The sequence below is a fragment of the Schistocerca nitens genome, chromosome 6 (genome assembly GCF_023898315.1).
Source record: "Schistocerca nitens isolate TAMUIC-IGC-003100 chromosome 6, iqSchNite1.1, whole genome shotgun sequence".
Taxonomy (NCBI): Eukaryota; Metazoa; Arthropoda; class Insecta; order Orthoptera; family Acrididae; genus Schistocerca; species Schistocerca nitens.
In genome coordinates this window covers 371,228,410-371,255,984 of record NC_064619.1, presented here as the reverse complement: position 1 = coordinate 371,255,984, position 27,575 = coordinate 371,228,410, and the positions used below count along the sequence as shown (strand labels likewise).

At 42.0% G+C, this 27,575-nt stretch overlaps 1 protein-coding gene across 1 annotated transcript in view; it reads right to left on the bottom strand.

The window, feature by feature from the left end:
• LOC126263721 (uncharacterized) overlaps positions 1-27,575 on the bottom strand; it is a 266,843-nt gene that overhangs the window by 22,580 nt on the left and 216,688 nt on the right. The window contains exons 3-4 of the mRNA XM_049960875.1: positions 7,615-7,673; positions 7,241-7,397 (exon numbers count right to left, since the gene is read on the bottom strand). Coding sequence (XP_049816832.1) covers positions 7,241-7,397; positions 7,615-7,673 — 216 coding nt within the window. The remainder of the gene's footprint in view (positions 1-7,240; positions 7,398-7,614; positions 7,674-27,575) is intronic.

Genomic DNA, 27,575 nt, shown 5'->3' with positions numbered 1-27,575 from the left:
CACTGACTGATTCTAGTACAGGATAATTTCCATGTCAATTTATTGCACCCCAATCCAATCCATTCACATTTCTTTAAAATTTGGCATGTTCTGTGATCCAGATAAGAGACAAGAAACTACAGTACCTATTTGCGGATATATATATGATAATTGTGAAGAAAGTTGCAGGTCTACTAAGTTTGAAAATTGTGTGAAATTTACACACACGTTTCAACATAAATGACTGTAATTGTGGTTCTAATCCAGATACAACAATGAAACTTACATAACTGAAAATTATTATATCGTTCTGGTATGTTATTATAAACATGGCAGATATAAAGGTGGCACACCAAAGGCATAATGTCCAAAACTGTATTTCATCTACATCACTACACTAAGCTATTTATCCTATTTTACAATCCCTCAGTTTGCACTCCACTATTCGCTATTCTTTCATGAAAGTAACTTGGGGGGGGGGGGGCAAAGCAATACTGTTACTTATTATCTGTATTATTAATAGTTACAGTAACTTTTTTCTAATGTATTTGTCTTGAGCGTCATTTCAGACACTCGCCAGACAAATGTTGTGCAACATGATATTTGTATAAAATTGCTTGCCGTTAGCAATGATCTTAGGACAACTCTTAAGCTACCCATTCACAACCTGAGCGGTGTGCCAACTTGCTCGCCAGCCCGCTTGCACACCCTACTGACTGTGGGGGCAACAGCGATTGCTTGGTGGACCCTACCCGCCTGCACTGATGGTGTGTGGCCTGGTAAGTAGCAGTCCCAGCTAGCAGGTAGCTGTTCGGCTTTAAACCAATGCATCTCACGCACATGTAGATCTGCTTAGTGGGGGAGGAGGGGGGGGGGTATGTGGATGGGGGCCTTTAGACCCAATTTAATTCCACTTTAGTGTCTCTGTGCCATTGTGTTGCCAAACACTTGCCAGTCTTGTCAAGTTTGACCACTGCGTAAGCTGAGAACTCAACCAATACCAGTCACTGTCATTCTGACCAATTAGTGAACATTTCTTGTTTTTACCTGACAGAGAGACTTATTTAACCAATTATCAGTAGCTTGTTTCCTGGATGTGGCTCATTTACTCAGACTGCACTATACATGTGCTATGAAGTAGTATTTGGTAGTAGTTCATAAAAAATGAATTTCAAGTAAACATCATATTTTTGCAAACTGTTTAGAGAAGGAGGTCATGCACGAATGAAAAAGATTTTGAGGAAAGTTTAGAGGCAGGTGGTATACAAGTTTCCTTCAGTGAATTAGATGCTGTTAACAGACATACACAGATTTGTTGCCCCATATGATAGTCATTGGTGGGTTGCATATGTCATGTTGTTGTTGTTGTTGTGGTCTTCAGTCCTGAGACTGGTTTGATGCAGCTCTCCATGCTACTCTATCCTGTGCAAGCTTCTTCATCTCCCAGTACCTACTGCAACCTACATCCTTCTGAATCTGCTTAGTGTATTCATCTCTTGGTCTCCCTCTACGATTTTTACCCTCCACGCTGCCCTCCAATGCTAAATTTGTGATCCCTTGATGCCTCAAAACATGTCCTACCAACCGATCCCTTCTTCTAGTCAAGTTGTGCCACACACTTCTCTTCTCCCCAATCCTATTCAATATCTCTTCATTAGTTACGTGATCTACCCACCTTACCTTCAGCATTCTTCTGTAGCACCACATTTCGAAAGCTTCTATTCTCTTCTTGTCCACACTAGTTATCATCCATGTTTCACTTCCATACATGGCTACACTCCATACAAATACTTTCAGAAACGACTTCCTGACACTTAAATCTATACTTGATGTTAACAAATTTCTCTTCTTGAGAAACGCTTTCCTTGCCATTGCCAGTCTACATTTTATATCCTCTCTACTTCGACCATAATGGGTTATTTTACTCCCTAAATAACAAAACTCCTTTACTACTTTAAGTGTCTCATTTCCTAATCTAATTCCCTCAGCATCACCCGATTTAATTTGACTACATTCCATTATCCTCATTTTGCTTTTGTTGATGTTCATCTTATATCCTCCTTCCAAGACACTGTCCATTCTGTTCAACTGCTCTTCCAATTCTTTTGCTGTCTCTGACAGAATTACAATGTCATCGGCGAACCTCAAAGTTTTTACTTCTTCTCCATGAATTTTAATGCCTACTCCGAATTTTTCTTTTGTTTCCTTTACTGCTTGCTCAATATACAGATTGAATAACATCGGGGAGAGGCTACAACCCTGTCTCACTCCTTTCCCAACCACTGCTTCCATTTCATGACCCTCGACTCTTACAACTGCCATCTGGTTTCTGTACAAATTGTAAGTAGCCTTTCGCTCCCTGTATTTTACCCCTGCCACCTTCAGAATTTGAAAGAGAGTATTCCAGTCAACATTGTCAAAAGCTTTCTCTAAGTCTACAACTGCTAGAAACGTAGGTTTGCCTTTTCTTAATCTTTCTTCTAAGATAAGTCGTAAGGTTAGCATTGCCTCACGTGTTCCAACATTTCTACGGAATCCAAACTGATCTTCCCCGAGGTCCGCATCTACCAGTTTTTCCATTCGTCTGTAAAGAATTCACGTTAGTATTTTGCAGCTGTGACTTATTAAACTGATAGTTCGGTAATTTTCACATCCGTCAACACCTGCTTTCTTTGGGATTGGAATTATTATATTCTTCTTGAAGTCTGAGGGTATTTCGCCTGTCTCATACATCTTGCTCACCAGATGGTAGAGTTTTGTCAGGACTGGCTCTCCCAAGGCCATCAGTAGTTCTAATGGAATGTTGTCTGCTCCCAGGGCCTTGTTTCGACTCAGGTCTTTCAGTGCTCTGTCAAACTCTTCACGCACTATCTTATCTCCCATTTCGTCTTCATCTACATCCTCTTCCTTTTCCATAATATTGTCCTCAAGTACTTCACCCTTGTATAAACCCTCTATATACTCCTTCCACCTTTCTGCTTTCCCTTCTTTGCTTAGAACTGGGTTGCCATCTGAGCTCTTGATATTCATACAAGTGGTTCTCTTTTCTCCAAAGGTCTCTTTAATTTTCCTGTAGGCAGTATCTATCTTACCCCTAGCGAGACAAGCCTCTACATCCTTACATTTGTCTTCTAGCCATCCCTGCTTAGCCATTTTGCACTGTCTGTCGATCTCATTTTTGAGACGTTTGTATTCCCTTTGGCCTGCTTCATTTACTGCATTTTTATATTTTCTCCTTTCATCAATTAAATTCAATATTTCTTCTGTTACCCAAGGATTTCTATTAGCCCTCGTCTTTTTACCTACTTGATCCCCTGCTGCCTTCACTACTTCATCCCTCAGAGCTACCCATTCTTCTTCTACTGTATTTCTTTCCCCCATTCCTATCAATTGTTCCCTTATGCTCTCCCTGAAACTCTCTACAACCTCTCGTTCTTTCAGTTTATCCAGGTCCCATCTCCTTAAATTCCCACCTTTTTGCAGTTTCTTCAGTTTCAATCTGCAGATCATAATCAATAGATTGTGGTCAGAATCCACATCTGCCCCTGGAAATGTCTTACAATTTAAAACCTGGTTCCTAAATCTCTGTCTTACCATTATATAATCTATCTGATACCTTTTAGTATCTCCAGGATTCTTCCAGGTATACAACCTTCTTTTATGATTCTTGAACCAAGTGTTAGCTATGATTAGGTTATGCTCTATGCAAAATTCTACAAGGCGGCTTCCTCTTTCATTTCTTCCCCCCAATCCATATTCACCTACTATGTTTCCTTCTCTCCCTTTTCCTACTGACGAATTCCAGTCACCCATGACTATTAAATTTTTGTCTCCCATCACTACCTGAATAATTTCTTTTATCTTGTCATACATTTCATCAATTTCTTCACCATCTGCAGAGCTAGTTGGCATATAAACTTGTACTACTGTAGTAAGCATGGGCTTTGTGTGTATCTTGGCCACAATAATGCGTTCACTATGCTGTTTGTAGTAGCTAACCCGCACTCCTATTTTTTTTATTCATTATTAAACCTATTCCTGCATTACCCTTATTTGATTTTGTATTTATAACCCTGTATTCACCTGACCAAAAGTCTTGTTCCTACTGCCATCGAACTTCACTAATTCCCACTATATCTAACTTTAACCTATCCATTTCCCTTTTTAAATTTTCTAACCTACCTGCCCGATTAAGGGATCTGACATTCCACGCTCCGATCCGTAGAATGCCAGTTTTCTTTCTCCTGATAACGACGTCCTCTTGAGTAGTCCCCGCCCGGAGATCCGAATGGGGGACTATTTTACCTCCGGAATATTTTACCCAAGAGGACGCCATCATCATTTAATCATACAGTAAAGCTGCATGTCCTCGGGAAAAATTACGGCTGTAGTTTCCCCTTGCTTTCAGCCGTTCGCAGTACCAGCACAGCAAGGCCGTTTTGGTTAATGTTACAAGGCCAGATCAGTCAATCATCCAGACTGTTGCCCCTGCAACTACTGAAAAGGCTGCTGCCCCTCTTCAGGAACCACATGTCATATGTCATAACAACTTGTAAGGAAGCAGATGAGCTACAACCTAGCTTCTTACATTCACATGGGCCACGCTCATCAGTTATGTTTCCTGCCAAACCAAACATTAGTGTTATCAAATAATGTGAAATTCTCACAATATGGATCCAGAGACGCCAAATGGAAAGACATATTCTCCTTGCATCAGATCTCATGAACATTAACAATTTAATTGAAGACTTGAAATAAGTTGTAACCAATTTTTATGCATTTTCATTGAAGCTACACTGTAAATTATTTGTAACAACCCTACAATGATGTGGAACATATTTTTGTACAACGTAAGTAACGAATTTTACTTTTCAATTATTTGTGTTTCATATTTATGTGCTGCTTACTGCATTTTGATGTGTAACAATGTAAATAAAATAATTTTTGGGTAAGATGATATCATATTCACAGTAACATACTGGAGGGAAAAAAAATAAACTGAAGGTGGTGTGTTTTGAGATATTCAGTGGTCAAAGGTCAAAATCAAGGACACTGCAAGTAAAAACTCATAGAAACCCAACATTTTGCACATGGAAGCAGAGCTCTACTCATCAGATTTTGCAATAATGTAAGATTAATTATTGTATATGGGTTATAACTATTACAATAGTCATTGATATTGAGACCAATGCGTAAATTTCACATCATTTCTGAGCTTAGCTTACCCATAACTTTCTTCATGATTGTCATATACCTCTGCAAATTTGTAGTTTTCCATTTCTTATAAGGAGCATTGCACACCCCAAACTGAGATGAGATGACCAAGTTGAAAACGATACTTTTCTGTGTCGAACTGACATGGAATTAGCCTACACTAAAATGGGGTTTCAGCGCTAAGCTTCCACAACCTACAGTGTAGCACCATTTGTGACTTGTGACTACAGACATGCAATTTTAATGTAAAAACCATTCAAATATTGTAGTTGCTCAATGAACAGCGAGAGAGATACGTGTCAGAAATTACTTAGAGCATCAGGAAAACAAAGAAAAAGTCAACATGGTAACAGACTAGAGTGGCAGATATAAGTACAATAGCAATGAAAATGAAATGGGGATGCAGTGTACACATGAGGAGATGGTAGGTGGACCAAGGGAATTCTTGGCTGGACTCAAAGATATAAGAAAGACCAAAGCCACGCCTTAATCGAAAATGGATAGATAATATTAGGAAATGTATTAGAGCAACATAATTATGTACCATTATAGGTACATGGAAAAGATTAACCACAGAAAAGTTTAGGGTTAGCCTTCATCCAGATGATGTGATTGACTTTTCAACTTAAGAGTTCTATTTACTTCTGCATTAGTAACCAAGCTTGATACCACCTCATTTATTTTTTTCTTACTCCTGGTGACTGGATTCACCTGAACCTTCTCCATACCAAGCTGTAACCACTTTAAAGTGCCATTTCATCAAATCTGCCAAGGCTACCCCTCCTGAAGGACATCTCAGTGTTTAGATGGTCTAATCGAAACCAGGCACTATGAATAAATAAAAGAGCAGATAGTTTTTTTTTTATGATCATCATACTGTCGCAGTCAGTCATGGTGTGAAATGGTCACACTCTAAATTTTCCTATAGCATAATTAAATCTTTTTGTTGTCTTTAAAGTTTTCTGAGTGTCCCATTAGGGAAAACAAGCTTGGCTAATTTCAAAGTGGGAAGCTTTATTTACGAGTACACAAGGCACATGTTTCTACAGATTTCTTCCTCCTACTGTCGTGGTCCTCCCCGTCTACCTCACCATATTTCTTGAATATCACAGCATATTTCTTACTTTCTTTGGAGACCTAAGGAACCCCACCCCCATCAGGCATCTACTCATTGTCCATCACATCATATTCCTCAACATCTCATCTAACTTTGCATGTTACTTTCCCAATGGTTAAGATGCCCACATTATTGTGATTTACTGCTCCGGAATTTGGATCATGACTGGTCAAGTAGTCTCGTTTATATATATCTCCCACCTCTTTACACTGACACTTCTCTCCTCATTTTTGAAATAGTTAAACATGAAGTTTAAGATTTGGACTAATTACCACTCCTATAGTTGAGTCAGTGTAAGTAGATCCCTGACAGCTGCAGTGGGTTGGGTGCAACAGCTTTGCGCACCTACCTCAACCAAAAATGTAACACGATTTTGTAAATGTCTCTATGGGAATACCTCAGTGTTGTGACACCTCTGCAGACAGCTATTGTTATTACCTGCAGCTGTTTGCACTTCACAGCTGGAGGCAAGCAACAGTGCTGAAAGCAGTCAGGGATCATCTTATGCCGTCTCAACTACAGTGTGTTGATAGCTCTGAAAAATTCCAGTTTTTGAGGGTATGATTGTATTTATCTCAATAGAGTAGTTAATATAGATCAGATTTTAGGACTGCATGAGGAGAGGCATTTAGGTAGTCCTCCTCCTTGTGGTCCATATGTGAATGGAACAAGAAGAAACCCTAATAAGTAGTATTCTGGGACATACCCTCTACCATGCACATCATAGTGGTTTGCAGAGAATGGATGCAGATGCGCTTCCATATCCACAACTCCACCGCATGCTCACATTATTGTAGTATGTTCTCAATGCACTGCCATAAAAGTGGAAACAATTATTTGTGGGACATAATTTCACTGGAAATTAGTTTCCTGGCAATCTTTCTATGCAGAACTCACAATAATAAATTTTGAGACCAAAATTTCACTCACGGGTAGTTCCACATAGACCGAGTGAATTCACTGTCCATAATGGAGAAGATGGCTTCCACATCTCCACTTGGCAGCCTTTCTGGCGCCTTTTCTAAATTCCACCGAACAATACGTGCAAACCCATGCTGAGGGCCGAAGGTCCACTGTCCAAACTGAGCTGTGAATAGAGACAAAATTCTGAAACATACGAACTTACGAGATAAGCTTTACTCTATTAATCTCAGTTTCATTTACAGAATAGTAGCTAGGTAAAATAAAGAAATTTAACAGAATCAATAACTTGCTGCAAAATCCATCAGTCTTTCAGAGATACTGGAGTCAAGAGTTTCTATCTAATGTAGAAATTGTTTTAACCTTGTAACAATGATACTTACGAAATACAAATGGAATGCCACCTCTGATTGGTTTCTTCCCATCAAATATGGCTTGTTTACTGAAATGAAAAGAAAACAAAAACATTAATTTGTTATCACAAATAGGCCATTCACAATTTGACAAAAATAACAATGGCAGGACTAACCCATAAATTACAGTTTTTGTCACATGTGATTAATAAATAATAACCACTATGTGGAATCTTGAAAAGTAATGAAATATGCTAAAATCCAAAGAGTAGTTCTCACGAGCCATTAGTGAAAGCAAAGTATGAAGTTGCAGAGCTCATTTCATGCATAGCTTTGAAACCCTTTCGTAAATTGCAAAATGCCTTAACCTGGTGAAAAGCGTTGTTTGTAATAAAAATAACTTTGCAACTGAGACTGACTCATTGTATAATTATGAAATTGCTTGTATATCTATTTTGAATCTCTGAACAGTGCATCTGAAACACCAGAGATGTACTATATCATCTACGCAGCATATAAATTGTTTTACATTGTACAGGCAGAACACCTAATAAGATAGGTATAATCCTTTGGTTACAATTGTTTTGCAACATACAATGTTTATCAATAAACAAACAAAATTAACTAGCAAGGGAAGCAAAAGATCAAAATGGATATGCTGTCAGCAAGATTATTCTCTTTCGGTAGTTACATCACCACTCCTCTCTTATACAAATACCAAGTTAGCCACCATATTACAATTTGCATATATGTAAGTTCTCAAACTTACAGTGATGGATGTTATGATGCACTTCTGTCAACCATTACGTAAGTTTTGGAAGTGCTTTAATGTTTATGGTTCTTGCACTCTCTGCTTACAATTACGTATGATGCTATAACATTGCAAAAAATGCTGAAACTTAATTTGTCAATAAATACTCCCACCTTTAAGTGTAAAATGCTTAAGCAGCTCAAGCCAAGACGTTAAATAACTAAAAATGTATTTAACAGGTAAAAAATTCACTCAGTCCCATTACGTAATAAATATAATGAATAATGAATTCTAGAATTCTACTGTACAGTAGATGAAGTTCTCAACTTGAAATGCACAAGGTGCAGCAGCAAAGACAGGCCACTCCAAACATATCCTCAAGAAGTAAATACATTGGGTTGTGGTTTATACTACATTATAGCAGAGATGATGAGGTGAATTTTCTGAACTAACCGAGTAGCTTTACTTTTTATAACTGTCATATTATGTGATTGACTTTTTTCAATGGAAGTGTGCACTTTTTCTGTGGCATTGTAAAAAACTTTCAGAAAGGATTTCAATTATATGACATGTGGATCTTGATTAAAATAATAATAATAGCAGCAACGAAACAGCATCTCAGACCATTGTAGCACTGTCAGGAGAAGAGGGCACACTAATGTGAGTCCTTGTTTTGTTTTCCAAATAGCTGCAAGTACAGGGTACCGACATGACATGCCTTGCACATTCTACACATAGAATTACAGACCTTCTAAATCACTAAACCAGATGTAATCTAACTTAGGTTTGGTTCATGTGCTTATTGTAAGGCTCACTTAAATATAAATGTGAACTTTTTTCATTTCATTCTCTTAGTGACGAGAGGAATTACTCGCGCATGAATGGAGATGGAATAGGCGCGCACATAGCTGACACTCAGGTATGCCATTTCAGTATCACTGAGTGAACATTATGTACTAGTGTCAGTTGTGAAACATTTAATTATTCATTTTCTCGCCAGTGCAAGGGTGAAATCAAGTGACATTTGAAGAGTTTCCCAACACAATTTGATGATGTTACTCTGAACAAAACTGAAGTATTAGATTGGTCCCAGAAGTATAGACATGGTCGTGAGAAAGTAGAAAATGCCATTTCTTAATTAGAGTCACTTAACACAATATTCAAACAGTGTGTGACCTTGTGGAAGGCTACAGTCACATTACTTTTGTTGAGACTGCATCATAGGTGAAGATGTGTATGAAAGTGTCCACATCATTTTAGTGGATACACTTAAATACTACTGGCCATTAAAATTGCTGCACCATGAATATGACGTGCTACAGACGCGAAATTTAACTGACAGGAAGAAGATGATGTGATATGCAAATGATTAGCATTTCAGAGCATTCACACAAGGTTGGAGCCGATGGCGACACCTACAAAGTGCTGGCATTAGGAAAGTTTCCAACCGATTTCTCATACACAAACAGAAGTTGACCCGTGTTTCCTGGTGAAACGTTGTTGTGATGCCTCGTGTAAGGAGGAGAAATGCGTACCATCACGTTTCTGACTTTGATAAAGGTCGGATTGTAGCCTATTGCGATTGCCATTTATCGTATCGTGACATTGCTGCTCGCGTTGTTCAAGATCCAATGACTGTTAGCAGAATACGTTTACAAGACAACAACCATCTGCACAAACAGTTCAATAACATTTGCAGCAGTATGGACAATCAGCTCGGAGACCATGGCTGTGGTTACCCTTGACGCTGCATCACAGACAGGAGTGCCTGCAATGGTGTACTCAACGACGAACCTGGGTGCACAAATGGCAAAACGTCATTTTTTCGGATGAATCCAGGTTCTGTTTATAGCATCATGATGGTCACATCTGTGTTTGGCGACATTGCGGTGAACGCACATTGGAAGTGTGTATTCGTCATCGCCATACTGGCGTATCACCCGGCAAGATGGTATGGGGTGCCATTGGTTACACATCTCGGTCACCTCTTGTTCGCATTGATGGCACTTTGAACAGTGGACATTACATTTCAGATGTGTTACGACCCGTGGCTCTACCCTACATTAGATCCCTACAAAACTCTACATTTCAGCAGGATAATGCACAACCGCATGTTGCAGGTCCTGTAGGGGCCTTTCTGGATAAAGAAAATGTTCAACTGCTGCCCGGGACAGCACATGCTCCATATCTCTCACCAACTGAAAATCTCTGGTCAATGGTGGCCGAGCAACTGGCTCGTCACGATATGCCAGTAACTACTCTTGATGAGCTGTGGTATCCTGTTGAAGCTGCACGGGCAGCTATACCTGTACATGCCATCCAAGCTCTGTTTGACTCAATGCACAGGCGTGGTTGTTCTGGGTACTGATTTCTGAGGACCTATGCACCCAAATTGCGTGAAAATGTAATCACATGTCAGTTCTAGTATAATATATTTGTCCAATGAATACCCGTTTATCATCTGAATTTCTTCTTGGTGTAGCAATATATATATATATATATATATATATATATATATATATATATATATATATATATATATATATATAATAGAGGGAAACATTCCACGTAGGAAAAATATATCTAAAAACAAAGATGATGTGACTTACCAAATGAAAGTGCTGGCAGGTCGACAGACACACAAACGAACACAAACATACACACAAAATTCAAGCTTTCGCAACAAACTGTTGCCTCATCAGGAAGGAGAGGGAAAGACGAAAGGATGTGGGTTTTAAGGGAGAGGGTAAGGAGTCATTCCAATCCCGGGAGCGGAAAGACTTACCTTAGGGGGAAAAAAGGACAGGTTTACACTCGCACACACACACATATCCATCCACACATATACAGACACAAGCAGACATATTTAAAGTTTGGGCAGAGATGTCAGTCGAGGCGGAAGTGAAGAGGCAAAGATGATGTTGAATGACAGGTGAGGTATGAGTGGCGGCAACTTGAGATTAGCGGAGATTGAGGCCTGGTGGGTAACGGGAAGAGAGGATATATTGAAGAGCAAGTTCCCATCTCCGGAGTTCGGATAGGTTGGTGTTGGTGGGAAGTATCCAGATAACCCGGACGGTGTAACACTGTGCCAAGATGTGCTGGCCGTGCACCAAGGCATGTTTAGCCACAGGGTGATCCTCATTACCAACAAACACTGTCTGCCTGTGTCCATTCATGCGAATGGACAGTTTGTTGCTGGTCATTCCCACATAGAATGCATCACAGTGCAGGCAGGTCAGTTGGTGGATCACGTGGGTGCTTTCACACGTGGCTCTGCCTTTGATAGTGTACACCCTCCGGGTTACAGGACTGGAGTAGGTGGTGGAGGGAGGGTGCATGGGACAGGTTTTACACCGGGGGCGGTTACAAGGGTAGGAGCCAGAGGGTAGGGAAGGTGGTTTGGGGATTTCCCTACCCTCTGTCACCTACCCTTGTAACCGCCCCCGGTGTAAAACCTGTCCCATGCACCCTCCCACCACCACCTACTCCAGTCCTGTAACCCGGAGGGTGTACACTATCAAAGGCAGAGCCACGTGTGAAAGCACCCACGTGATCTACCAACTGACCTGCCTGCACTGTGATGCATTCTATGTGGGAATGACCAGCAACAAACTGCCCATTCGCATGAATGGACACAGGCAGACAGTGTTTGTTGGTAATGAGGATCACCCTGTGGCTAAACATGCCTTGGTGCACGGCCAGCACATCTTGGCACAGTGTTACACCGTCCGGGTTATCTGGATACTTCCCACCAACACCAACCTATCCGAACTCCGGAGATGGGAACTTGCTCTTCAATATATCCTCTCTTCCCGTTACCCACCAGGCCTCAATCTCCGCTAATCTCAAGTTGCCGCCACTCATACCTCACCTGTCATTCAACATCATCTTTGCCTCTTCACTTCCGCCTCGACTGACATCTCTGCCCAAACTTTAAATATGTCTGCTTGTGTCTGTATATGTGTGGATGGATATGTGTGTGTGTGCGCGAGTGTATACCTGTCCTTTTTTCCCCCTAAGGTAAGTCTTTCCGCTCCCGGGATTGGAATGACTCCTTACCCTCTCCCTTAAAACCCACATCCTTTCGTCTTTCCCTCTCCTTCCCTCTTTCCTGATGAGGCAACAGTTTGTTGCGAAAGCTTGAATTTTGTGTGTATGTTTGTGTTTGTTTGTGTGTCTGTCGACCTGCCAGCACTTTCATTTGGTAAGTCACATCATCTTTATATATATATATATATATATATATATATATATATATAGAGAGAGAGAGAGAGAGAGAGAGAGAGAGAGAGAGAGAGAATGTGTGTGTGTGTGTGTGTGTGTGTGTGTGTGTGTGTGTGTGTGTGTGTGTGTGTGTCATCAATAAAGCTGTGTTCCAATGTTCCAGCTTATATTTTGATGGCCCTCGTATTGTGACTGCCACATCAAATGCTGAAAATTTTGACCTTGAGCACCGATACATACTACACAGCAATCCACACAGGCAATACTACATGCAGAATTTCATCTGGACTTGCAGCACAAGCATGTGTTTCCTTTTAGACCTTTTGCTTTAGTAGTCCAGAGCTGGTGAGCATGCAGGCCATTTCATGTTTCCCAAATGACCCATTCAACCATCTCCAAACGTTCTAATTTAGCTCAGCAATTTGAAGTGTACAATGGGCAAGACGTCAGTCACATGAGTACTACATTGATATTTCAAGTAGGATGTCTTCCAACATCTGTGGCAGCATACCTGTTAGCAATTAACTGAAGCACTAAAGAAATTGGTATAGGCAAGCGTATTCAAAAACAGAGCTATGAAAACAGGCAGAATACGGCACTGCAGTCGGCAATGCCTATATTAGACTACAAGTGTCTGGTGCAGTTGGTAGATTGGTTACTGCTGCAACAATGGCAGGTTATCAAGATTTAAATGAGTTTGAATGAGGTGTTATAGTCGGCGCATGAGCGATGGGACACTGCGTCTCCAAGATAGCGATTTCACAAGTGCACCGTGAATATCACAAATCCGGTGAAACATCAGATCACCGCAATACTGCAGCCAGAAAAAGATCCTCCAAGAATGGGACCAACAACAACTGAAGAGAATTGTTCAACCTGACAGAAGTGCAACCCTTCCGCAAATTGCTGGATATTTCAATGTTGGGCCATCAACAAGTGTCAGCATGCGAACCGTTCAATGAAACAACATCGGTATGGGCTTTCGGAGCTGAAAGCCCACTCGTGTACCCTTGATGACTGCACAACACAAAGCTTTATGCTTCACCTAGACCCATCAACACTGACATTGGACTGTTGATGACTGGACACATGTTGCCTGGTCAGACAAGTCTCGTTTCAAACTGTATTGTGCGGATGGATATATACGAGTATGGAGACAACCTCATGAATTCATGGACCCTGCACGTCAGCAGGTGACTGTTCAAGCTGGTGGAGGCTCTGTAATGGTGTGGGTGTGTACAATTGGAGTGATAGGAGATCCCTGATATATCTAGATACCACTGTGACAGGTGACGCATACATAAGCATCCTGTCTGACCACCTGCATCCAATGTACATTCCAATGGACTTGGGCAATTGCAGCACGACAAAGTGACAGCCCACACTTCTAGAATTGCTACGGAGTGGTACCAGGAACACTCTTCTGAGTTTAAACACTTCCACTTGCTGTCAATCTCCCCAGACATGAACATTGAGCATATTTAGGATGCCTTGCAACGTGCTGCTCACAAGAGATCTCCATCCCCTCGTACTCTTACGGATTTATGGACAGTCCTAAGGATTCATGGTGTCAGTTCCCTCCAGCACTGCTTCAGACATTAGTCGAGTCCATACCACATCGTGTTGCGGTACTTCTGCATGCTCGCAGTGGTCCTACACAATATTAAGCTTGTGTACCAGTTTACCAGTTTCTTTGGCTCTTCTGTGTATATACACCAATTAGGCTAAACAGTATGACCACCTGTTTAATTGTGTGTTGTTTCACTTTTTCAGCACAGCAGAGATTCTGCTTGGCATGGATTCTACTACGCCTTGACAGGATTTCAGAAGTATGTGATGCCAGATGTCTATGCACAGGTCAAGCAATTCCAAAAAATTGTGGGATGGCCACACGGCTGGTACCTGATATGTGTTCCAGCAGGTACAGATCAGGCACACTTGCTGACCAAGACATCAATGTGAGTTGACTACAATGCCTCTCTTACCACTGTAGCATATTCTGACATTGCAATACTGACAGTTATCCTGCTGGAAGTAGTCATTGCCGTAGGGGGATTTCAAGCATGAAGCAATGCTGATGGTCCGCAATAATGTTCCTGTAGTTCACAGCTGTCATGACGACTTCAATTACCGCCACATATACCATGGAAGCACAATTCAGGGTACCCATAGCATAATACTGCCCTCACGGGTCTGCATCTGTGGTGCGGTTTATGTTTCGTGTAGTCATTTGCCTGGATGATAGCACATGTAAGGACCCAACCATCAATCTGGTGTAACAAGTTTTTTCGACAGGCAACTTGTTTCTATTGATCCACAGCGAAAACTCAGTGGTGTTGTGCCCACTATAATCATAACTAACGATGTCATTGGGTCAACGCAGGAAGACATTGATCGTGTGACGTGTAGCTCCATATTCAACAATGGCCTTTGAGTGGTGTGCTCCAAAGCACTTGTGCCTGCACCAGCATTGTACTCTGTTGTTAGATTTGGCACAGAGCCGGCCGTGGTGGCCGAGCGGTTCTAGGCGCTACAGTCTGGAACCCAGCGACCGCTATGGTCGTAGGTTCAAATCCTGCCTCGGGCATGGATGTATGTGATGTCCTTAGGTTAGTTAGGTTTAAAAAGTTCTAAGTTCTAGGGGACTGATGACCTAAGTCCCATAGTGCTCAGAGCCATTTGGCACAGATTGCTGTCCACCCTGCATTAAACAACAGGGGATCCTCCGAACTCTAGGTTATGTGATGAAATGTGATCGTCCAATACCGTGCAGCCTACTCAGTATTTCACCATCTTTCAACCACTTTCCACAAGCGCTCGCGACAGTAGCATGCCAACCTGCGACGAAATTTGCTGTTTCAGAGATTTTTGTTTCCAGCTGCAGGGTCATAACAATGTGCCCTTTGTCGAAACTGCTTGTATCAGTGGATTCCCACATTTGCAACACATTTCTGCACTATAATGACTGCCCATTTGTCTCTCTTCCGCTTACATTCTTCCTTTACTGCGTCACTTGCCTGTAACACTACCAAGACATATTCAGTCTCACGGTGGCTAGGGGTATAATGTTTTGGCTCATTAATGTACAAACTTGCAGCTATTGACAGTCTCCTCAGTAAAATTAGGTCCATTTGTGAGATTCTTGAAAATCTCATACCATGCCTTGACAGACCAAGTTGCTCGTTATACATTTCTCTCAGTCAGTATGGATTCTCAACTGACAAATAGTGTATACTGTGAAAATTGATTTTCCCATTCTTTGTAAACAATGCTTCATTCTTAAACAAGAATCTTGCACAGAATTGCCAAATCACTTTGCAGTTTTTGTGTATGCCATTTGGAAAACTGTAACCGATTTTGAAAAGCACAGCCATGAAGCTGACAGTGATTTGTGGAAGAGATGAAATGTGTTGGAACGCAGTATTTGCAGAAAACTTAATAAGATCATCCCACTTACACATTCACACTATCTCACACTGACATGTGGACTGTGTGTTACAGCCACTATAATATTAGCTGTATTGCCCTTATCACTTTGCGTTCTTTTTGACTGGTGTAACTTAATCTTTACACTTCCAATTTCTTGATTTTATAAAAGTAAGTCTTGCAAAGACATTGTGAATGCTTGGCATGATCGAGATACGATTCATACATACAACTGCACTACTGTTCTAACAGTCTGGCAACATTTCCAAAATCCATATCCACTTTTTCGACAGTTAGAAACAAAGGGTAGGGAAAGTTTCAATTATATGGTCAAAAAAATAAAGTTACTTAATAAGATTTTGTTTGTTTGCAACTACATGTGTGCAGTCCTGGTAAACACTGAAGTCTCTGTGCCACGGTACCACAACATGCAGAAAGATCCAAAAACAAAATGATGCAGCCCATATGCATTTTATTCATATGGCTGTATGAATATCTATATCATTTTTACAATATATTTCTTTCTTTCTGAGTGAGTTGGAGGTAGCAGTGCAAAATATTGGTATCGGTAACCTGCGACTCAGCAACTCAGCTATATGGTGTGTAGCAACTTTCCTTTTCATAATATCGTTACATTCCATCCTGGATTTTCCATTGTTTGAAAGTTTGTGTATTTAAATACATAGGAGTCACTTTTCTTAAAATAGAATAAACACACAAGACATCACGAACAAACTTTAACAAGGCGGGCAAGGAGAAAAAGTAACTGGCTAACTTAACTCCTTGCTATGGAATGGCAAAATTACGAAGTGAACAAAGGTCTTGCTGCACATTTAAGTCACAGAGAGTAGGCCTATCACCAAATATGGCACTGAAATATGAGAGCTAATATTGGAGAAAAATAAACTGATGTCCTTCGAGATGGCTTTTCCGTAAAGAACTTGTTGCATCTCCAGACTACAACACATCAGAAATGACAGACTATGAGAAATTATGGGAGAAAAAGACACTATTTTTTATGCTACAGGTAGAAAAATATTGATCTGTTATGGCTGTGTCCTGCAACTGATGGCCAAAAAGGAAATGCGGTAGACTACATAGAAGACGGACTCAATGAATGCAATGAATTCCAGGGGTCTTCAGGAAGAAGATTGGACAGATAGGAAACTGGTTGGATTTTAATGATGTGAATGTTCAGTTCTTCTGGAACTCTCCTGCCATCACCATCATGTGACACTTTGTACTGGTTCGTAGTGCTTATGTGATAATTTTACACTAACTCTGTTGATTTCCCATCTCCTAATTCTTCTACTTGCAGTTTCATGGAATTACAATTACTAACGTTCACGTATTAGTCTGCAGTACCACTTTCTCTTGTATTATGACACACACAGCTCATGGCAGTTTATATGTACGTCCTGAAGTATTAACTAATATGTGTTTAAATCACATCAAGTGCGACTATTATGTGGAAGATATCTATCAAAATTTTGGATAACTAACTTCTCTACTGTGCAATTCTATTACATATTAAGAAGTTCCCTTCCTCGTCACCTGTAATCTATCCACTTGTAAATGGTGTGTTTGTTAATTAGGAATACACAGCGCAAAAAAGTATCTCTTCTTCAAAGTCACTTAATTGTCTCCTATTGCTATGCACGAGTTTGAAGTTTGGCTCAAAGGTTTCTACAACCTTCCTCTGTAGTGTAGCAAAAGCGTGACGCCCTGCAACATCACCTCATGCTCAGATATGGACAAACAGCAAGATGTCGACAAATGCGAGAAATACGCCTCAGCTCAGAAGTTTATGTGAGGTTTAAGGTGGTTAACGATGACACGTTGACATGTCACACAATGGAAGATCGTCACACCTCCTCCTTATTCACATTTCTCCCCTTCTTTTGACGCCTCTGCGATGGAGATCAGAACCAAACGTTGAAATCATTGTTTTCTTATAGGTGACTCTGGAAGACATTTCAGACACACTACTACTCACAATCGACACGAAAAGGAATCAGGAAATGACATGAAGGGAGTCAATGAAACTAACCCTTTCCTGGGGTGTTTATTTCCTTATATTTCTCACCAAAGGGGTGTCGAAGGAGTTGCTGTCCTCAGGGCTGGAGCAGCTACGAGGCACCACTTAGCTTTGGCTGTCGAAGTCTGACAGGTAAATTTTTAACGTGCTCAACAATGGTGCGTGGGTGGCACCGAGGGTGTTTTCAAACTGATGACTTTTAGAGGAACTCTTCGCCCTTCTACTGATTCAAATGTCAAAGCTGCACCCCTCCGTCATCAGACAACAAGACGGCTGGGAAAGCATCAGCATTCTTTTCTGCTTCAGACCACGTTGAAATTTCGTCGAATGATTTTGAACGGTCTCTAGTGGTTCCACCCTGCATACCAGAGCAAAAATTTCGGTCGCACTACACTCCAGAAGGGTGATACCACATTCAACGGGATTGTAGCCCCACGACGTCCCGTAGAGTACCGTTGAATCGTCATTGTGGGGAGAGGGGAGGGGGTGGGGGCTGTCAGCAGTGTCTAATGTGGTCGAGACCACCGTCCTGTTGCTCACTGCACTGCGAACTGTCGTTTTCGACCGCTAGATGCATGGGAATCAACGCCCCAAGGAAAGGTGTGGTTTCTTAATGCCTTTTACGCCACCTCCTGAGCCCTTTTCATGTCAATTCCGAGCAGCGGTGTGTTTAAAAGGCTTTTCTCACCCACCCATGAAAAACAGAGTAATTTCAATGCTGGTCGTGTCGGTTCTGACCTCCTTCGCAGAAGCATCAAAAGAAGGGGTGAAATGTAGGCAGTAGACGAGTTTTCCGTCGTATGATGCGCCGATAGCGGCGCTGGGCAGAATTATGGTGAAATTTGGTGCCAATGTGATATTAGTAACCCGCCTTACACGCCATATGAACTTCTGAGCTCACCTTTTTTTGCGTAGGTCGACACTTTGCTGTTGGCAGCGTCGCCGAGTCTGGGAGCGAAGTCGCAGACGCCACGCTTTTGCGCCATTAGAGGGGAAGGTTGTAAGCACCTTTCAGCCAAATTTCACACTTACGCGTTCCAATGGAAGACAATTACGGGAACTCTAAAGAGTGATACTTTCAGAGCACGATACTTCCGACCACAAAAGTTTGAGGGGGAAAAAAAACATCCCTCTCCTCTCCTTAACTGCCGCAAGGAAGAACACTGATGCAGTGTGAACGAATCTCCGGTAGATGCTAAAACGAGACAGCAGAAGGCGACCTACATTCTTTTTCCTGTCCTTACCCCGCGTGTTCATTTGTATTTGTCAATGTATGGTAGAGGATGGGCTGATGCCCTTCCTGTCACCACGCTGTTTGACTACTCGTGTGGCATGCTACCGTACTGTGGCGCCAGGATTTCAATGAGTATCAGAAATGCGGTCATGTGCCTGCAAACAAACAAAATATTAATTACATTACTTCATTTTTATTACATTACAATTACCCCTCGTATAAATCCACTCCTGGAAATTGAAATAAGAACACCGTGAATTCATTGTCCCAGGAAGGGGAAACTTTATTGACACATTCCTGGGGTCAGATACATCACATGATCACACTGACAGAACCACAGGCACATAGACACAGGCAACAGAGCATGCACAATGTCGGCACTAGTACAGTGTATATCCACCTTTCGCAGCAATGCAGGCTGCTATTCTCCCATGGAGACGATCGTAGAGATGCTGGATGTAGTCCTGTGGAACGGCTTGCCATGCCATTTCCACCTGGCGCCTCAGTTGGACCAGCGTTCGTGCTGGACGTGCAGACCGCGTGAGACGACGCTTCATCCAGTCCCAAACATGCTCAATGGGGGACACATCCGGAGATCTTGCTGGCCAGGGTAGTTGACTTACACCTTCTAGAGCACGTTGGGTGGCACGGGATACATGCGGACGTGCATTGTCCTGTTGGAACAGCAAGTTCCCTTGCCGGTCTAGGAATGGTAGAACGATGGGTTCGATGACGGTTTGGATGTACCGTGCACCATTCAGTGTCCCCTCGACGATCACCAGTGGTGTACGGCCAGTGTAGGAGATCGCTCCCCACACCATGATGCCGGGTGTTGGCCCTGTGTGCCTCGGTCGTATGCAGTCCTGATTGTGGCGCTCACCTGCACGGCGCCAAACACGCATACGACCATCATTGGCACCAAGGCAGAAGCGACTCTCATCGCTGAAGACGACACGTCTCCATTCGTCCCTCCATTCACGCCTGTCGCGACACCACTGGAGGCGGGCTGCACGATGTTGGGGCGTGAGCGGAAGACGGCCTAACGGTGTGCGGGACCGTAGCCCAGCTTCATGGAGACGGTTGCGAATGGTCCTCGCCGATACCCCAGGAGCAACAGTGTCCCTAATTTGCTGGGAAGTGGCGGTGCGGTCCCCTACGGCACTGCGTAGGATCCTACGGTCTTGGCGTGCATCCGTGCGTCGCTGCGGTCCGGTCCCAGGTCGACGGGCACGTGCACCTTCCGCCGACCACTGGCGACAACATCGATGTACTGTGGAGACCTCACGCCCCACGTGTTGAGCAATTCGGCGGTACGTCCACCCGGCCTCCCGCATGCCCACTATACGCCCTCGCTCAAAGTCCGTCAACTGCACATACGGTTCACGTCCACGCTGTCGCGGCATGCTACCAGTGTTAAAGACTGCGATGGAGCTCCGTATGCCACGGCAAACTGGCTGACACTGACGGCGGCGGTGCACAAATGCTGCGCAGCTAGCGCCATTCGACGGCCAACACCGCGGTTCCTGGTGTGTCCGCTGTGCCGTGCGTGTGATCATTGCTTGTACAGCCCTCTCGCAGTGTCCGGAGCAAGTATGGTGTGTCTGACACACCGGTGTCAATGTGTTCTTTTTTCCATTTCCAGGAGTGTACATTCCAAGAACACTACACAAATCTGTTCTATTTAGAGTCGACTAAAGCAGCGTTCTCAAACTGTGTCCGCCGAACACTGGTGTTCCGCTGGAAACATCTACATCTACAGTGGTGGAAATATTTATTGTATCACCATGAATTCGTCGTCTTTTTGTCTTTTGCAGCAGTTTGCTTCAGGTTATACCAGTACCATTGTTGCTACACTTCGTTGACATATTGTTGCCTTAATAATCTGACTTCTTCGCGCATGTTTACCAACAATACGCAACTCTTTGTTGTTGTCGTTTGGTTTTACAATCAAACCATTGTTTATACTGCCATTTTGAGACTTTGCAGTGAGAAGATGGGCAGGTCAGTTGAATTAACGCCAGAAAAGAAAGCTGCTATACTTGCTTATTCGTCTGTTGGTCTCGGTCAGTTGAATTAACGCCTGAAAAGAAAGCTGCTATACTTGCTTATTCGTCTGTTGGTCTCAGCACCAGAGCGATAGCCTCTAAGACAGGATTTAATGAGTCTACGATTTCGAGTTTACTGAAGAAATACAGGGAAAAAGGAAATGTTGATCGCGAGAAAGAGGTCGGAAAAGGGCTTCTACTGCCAAACAGGACAGGGTATTGGAAAGGCTTTCGCTTACTGATTGTCACCTGTCACCAACTGAACTAATGGGAGACTGGGAAGAAATGTGTGACATCTTAGTAACCAGTAGAACTGTAAGAAATAGACTACTGGAGGCTGGGCTCTCAGCCCGTCGTCCTAGAAGGAAGCCTTATTGACAGAGATAATGCGACTACAGCGACTAAAATGGGCAAAGGCACATGCGACATGGACACCAGAGATCTACATCTACATCCATACTCCGCAAGCCACCTGACGGTGTGTGGCGGAGGGTACCTTGAGTACCTCTATCGGTTCTCCCTTCTGTTCCATTCTCGTATTGTTCGTGGAAATAAGGATTGTCGGTATGCCTCTGTGTGGCCTCTAATCTCTCTGATTTTATCCTCATGGTCTCTTCGCGAGATATAAGTAGGAGGGAGCAATATACTGCTTGACCCCTCGGTGAAGGTACTGTATGTTCTCGAAACTTCAACAAAAGCCCGAACCGAGCTACTGAGCGTCTCTCCTGAAGAGTCTTCCACTGGAGTTTATCTATCATCTCCATAACGCTTTCGCGATTACTAAATGATCCTGTAACGAAGCGCGCTCCTCTCCGTTGGATCTTCTCCATCTCTTTTATCAACCCTATCTGGTACGGATCCCACACTGGTGAGCAATATTCAAGCAGTCGGCGAACAAGTGTACTGTAACCTACTTCCTTTGTTTTCGGATTGCATTTCCTTAGGATTCTTCCAATGAATGTCAGTCTGGCATCTGCTTTACCGACGATCATCTTTATATGATCATTCCATTTTAAATCACTCCTAATGCCTACTCCCAGATAACTGTTTCCAGTTGCCGACCTGCTATATTGTAGCTAAATGATAAAGGATCTTTCTTTCCATGTATTCGCAGCACATCACACTTGTCTACATTGAGATTCAATTGTCATTCCCTGCACCATGCGTCAATTCGTTGCAGATCCTCCTGCATTTCAGTACAATTTTCCATTGTTACAACCTCTCGATACACCACAGCATCATCCGCAAAAAGCCTCAGTGAACTTCCGATGTTATCCACAAGGTCATTCGTACATATTGTGAGTAGCAACGGTCCTATGACACTCTCCTGCGGCACACCTGAAATCACTCTTACTTCGGACGACTTCTCTCCATTGAGAATGACATGCTGCGTTCTGTTATCTAGGAACTCTTCAATACAATCACGCAATTGGTCTGCTAGTCCATACACTCTTACTTTGTTCATTAAACGACTGTGGGGAACTGTATCAAACGCCTTGCTGATTCCTACATAGTAGATTTCTGGTCTCCAGAAAAGTCATTATACTCGAACATAACACGTGTTCCAAAATTCTACAACTGATCGACGTTGTGATATATGTCTGTAGTTCTGCACATCTGTTCGACGTCCCTTCTTGAAAATGGGGATGACTTGTGCCCTTTTCCAATCCTTTGGAACACTGTGCTCTTCTAGAGACCTACGGTACACCGCTCCAAGAAGGGGGCAAGTTCCTTCGCGTACTGTGTGTAAAATCGAACTGGTATCCCATCAGGTCCAGCGGCCTTTCCTCTTTAGAGCGATTTTTTTCTCTATCCCTCTGTCGTCTATTTCGATATCTACCATTTTGTCATCTGTGCGACAATCTAGAGAAGGAACTACAGTGCAGTCTTCCTCTATGAAACAGCTTTGGAAAAAGACATTTAGTATTTCGGCCTTTAGTCTGTCATCCTCTGTTTCAGTACCATTTTGGTCACAGAGTGTCTGGACATTTTGTTTTGATCCACCTACCGCTTTGACATAAGACCAAAATTTCTTAGGATTTTCTGCCCCTCCTGACACTACATGTCGCTTCGCGTAATATTTGTTTGCCTGCAAAGCTTTGGCTATGTTTACGTTTGCTGTGAAGTTCCCTTTGCTTCCGCAGCAGTTTTCTAACACGGTCCCTGTACCACGGTGGCTCTTTTCCATCTCTTACGATCTTGCTTGGCAACAAAGTAAATCTTTTCAGACGAGTCCAAATTTAATCTGCATGGCTCAAATGGAAAAGAGTTCGTAAATCGAAAAAAAGGTGAATAATTTTTGCCATCATACAGTCAAACACCCACAAGGGCAGATAATCTGGGGGTGCATTTGCAGTCACGGAGTAGGTTGTCTGGACTTCATCAATGGCACTGTCAACGCAGATGCCTACATAAGCATCCTTGAAATGAAGCTTATGCCGACCATTAGAGACCAGTTTGGAGATGTTTCCAATTGCATTTTTCAGACTAAATCTGTTCCTTGAGTCCTATGACTAATATTTGTACCAAACACGAAGCAGATTACTTTCTTGGTTAATTATCACGTACTTCTACATTTCAGGTAAAATCTTTCCTTCGACAGAATGGGGTTCGAGTATTAGAATGGCCTTGGAACAGCCCTGATCTCAATCCTATTGAGAACTGTTGGAAGGTTATGGGAAATGCTATCACCAAAAAGAAGCCACGGAATAAACGGGAGCTTGTGCGTGTGTGGTTTCATGAAGTGAATGAGAAGTACATCAAAAAGTTAATTCTTTCAATGCCTTCACGATGCCAAGCGGTGATTAAGGCACGTGGTGGAGCAACAAAGTATTAAATGCAACAGTGTGTTCATATGAGGCAATACAAACACTAAAATCCATCAGTGTTATGTTACAACATTAATATGCAGTGTTTCTTTCAACAGTGGTATTCATATTTCAGAATAGCAAACAGAATAGCTGACATATCCACTTGCACTCATTTTTCAGGAAAGTGTTAAATTATTTATATAAACATTTTTATAGAAACAAAAATTAAGATTAAAAAGAAATTGACAAAAATTATTGTATATACTCGTTTCTGACAGAAATCAAGAGAAATCAGGCAAATTTGGCTCAGTTATTCAATGATTGCAACAAAAATCGTTAATTGCAAGAGGTGATGTAATAAACATTTCCACCACTGTACATCGATACTCTGCGATCGACCATACGGCGCATGGCGGACGACATCCCGTACCACTACTAGTCATTTCCTTTCCGGTTCCATTCTCAAACAGAGCGAGGGAAAAATGACCGTCTATATGCCTCCGTATGCGCCCTAATTTCTCGCATCTCATCTCCGTGGTCCTTATGCACAACATTCGTTGCAGGCACTTCAATCGTTCTGCAGTCAGCCACAAATGCCGATCCTCTAAATTTTCTCAAGTGTTCCCCGAAAAGAACGTCGCGTTCCCTCAAGGAATTCCCATTTGAATTCCCGAAACATGCCTGTAACACTTGCGTGTTGTTCGAACTCCCAAAACAAATCTAGCAGCCCGTCTCTGAATTGTTTCGGTATCTTCCTTTAATCCGACTCGCTACGGATCCCAAACATTCGAGCCCAAGAATAGGACGCACTAGCGCTCTATATGCGGTCTCCTTTGTCTCCCAACTAACCGAAGTCGACTATTCGCCTTCCCTACCACAATCCTAAAATACGTAAGAGCTCCGCGAAAACTATTAATAACATAATTACTATTAAAAACAGTCTTGATCACGATTTATTTAACAAGGTGACCGGTTTCGACCACTACTGTGGTCATCTTCAGACCTACAAGTTGTATACAAAGCTCTAATTAGAATGCTACATACAGTAAAGAAAATACATAAAGTTATAAAGCTATAAAACGTTGAATTACCATTGAGTAGGAACCTCTTTCTGTTGGAGAATCACTACTGGAGAAACCAGTGCACGTCTTACTATATATAATGGAGGCTCCACCCACTTCTGACTACATGATGTCATTATTAACCAATGAGTTATAAGTCGAATTACAATTTAAAATTTCTTAGTTATAAGAACATTGTCAAGAATTGGGAATAAATACACACTAAACTTAGCTTATTAAACAGCTATTGTCAATTAAGAAGCGTTAAAAATATTTAAATATGTAGGAAAATGAACTTCGGTTTGACAGTAAATGGGTTGCTCTCTCAAGGCCTGTCAGTGAACCATTTGGAACCACTGGTTGCTATGGTGAAGTTAGACGCCGTTGCAAAGATGAAGCAGCAGGCTTTTTTCACTGAAGTTGTTGTAAAGTCGATAGTCGAACTAGTGGTTGCCATGGTGAGGACAAACGCCAGTGCAAAGATGTGGCAGCAGGGCAACCCATGTACTGTCAAACCGAAGTTCATTTTCCTACATATTTAAATATTTTTAACGCTTCTTAATTGACAATAGCTGTTTAATAAGCTAAGTTTAGTGTGTATTTATTTCTAATTCTTGACAATGTTCTTTTAACTAAGAAATTTTAAATTGTAATTCGACTTGTAACTCATTGGTTAATAATGACATCATGTAGTCAGAAGTGGGTGGAGCCTCCATTATACAGGGTGATTCAAAAAGAATACCACAACTTTAAAAATGTGTATTTAATGAAAGAAACATAATATAACCTTCTGTTATACATCATTACAAAGAGTATTTCAAAAGGTTTTTTTTTTCACTCAAAAACAAGTTCAGAGATGTTCAATATGGCCCCCTCCAGACACACGAGCAATATCAACCCGATACTCCAACTCGTTCCACACTCTCATATCAGGCGTAACAGTTTGGATAGCTGCTGTTATTTCTCGTTTCAAATCATCAATGGTGGCTGGGAGAGGTGGCCGAAACACCGTATCCTTAACATACCCCCATAAGAAAAAATCGCAGGGGGTAAGATCAGGGCTTCTTGGAGGCCAGTGATGAAGTGCTCTGTCACGGGCTGCCTGGCGGCCGATCCATTGCCTCGGGTAGTTGACGTTCAGGTAGTTACGGACAGATAAGTGCCAATGTGGTGGCGCTCCATCCTGCTGAAATATGAATTGTTGTGCTTCTTGTTCGAGCTGAGGGAACAGCCAATTCTCTAACATCTCCAGATACTGTAGTCCAGTTACAGTAGCATCTTCGAAGAAAAAGGGACCAAAAACTTTATTGGCTGAAATGGCACAGAAAACCATTCTCTGTAAACTGTTTATACCAACGTTTAATACACCACCTATCAGGAGGTTTAACACCATACTTCGTTCGAAATACACGCTGAACAACTGTCGTAGATTCACTTCTGCCGTACTCAATAACACAAAAAGCTTTCTGTTGAGCGGTCGCCATCTTAGCATCAACTGACGCTGACGCCTACTCAACAGCGCCTCAAGCGAACAAATGTACAACTAAATGAAACTTTATAGCTCCCTTAATTCGCCGACATATAGTGCTTAGCTCTGCCTTTCGTCGTTGCAGAGTTTTCAATTCCTAAAGTTGTGGTATTCTTTTTGAATCACCCTGTATATAGTAAGACGTGCACTGGTTTCTCCAGTAGTGATTCTCAAACAGAAATAGGTTCCTACTGAACGGTAATTCAACGTTTTATAGCTTTATAACTTAATGTATTTTCTTTAATGTATGTAGCCCTCTAATTAGAGCTTTGTATACAACTTGTAGGTCTGAAGATGACCACAGTAGTGATCGAAACCGGTCACCTTGTTAAATAAATCGTGATCAAGACTGTTTTTAATAGTAATTATTTATAAGACATTGATCACTGCTGTTCCCATAATGCATTCAAAAGTAATTTATTAATAACATCGCTTTTTCCGACATTTTGACGGAACTAAGTGTTAAATTTTATTATGATTTCTGTATGATTAGTAACTATGTAAAATTGAAGTAATCATAGAATAATAAAAGTTTTTTTCACGTTTTAAAAATTTTATCAACTTTAAAAATAAGCAAGGTGTTCCATGAATGTACCAGGGTTCCCAAGGGTTCCGCCAGAGAAAAAGTTTGGGAGCCCGTGGATTAGAGAGAAACGTTTTCTTGCCCTGTAGTCCAAAGTCTCTCTTGCTGCATTCCCAGTTTGTTTGTTTTTTTTCCCTTCACACATGTTGCAAACACAGCTAAACCGAATAGCGTACATCTTGGAAGTTAAGCAACGTCAATAAACTCGAAAACGACGTGTACAACAGCACACATTATCGACACGGCGCTAGCAGTCGTACAACGAACCTTTTACTGAAACGACGCCCG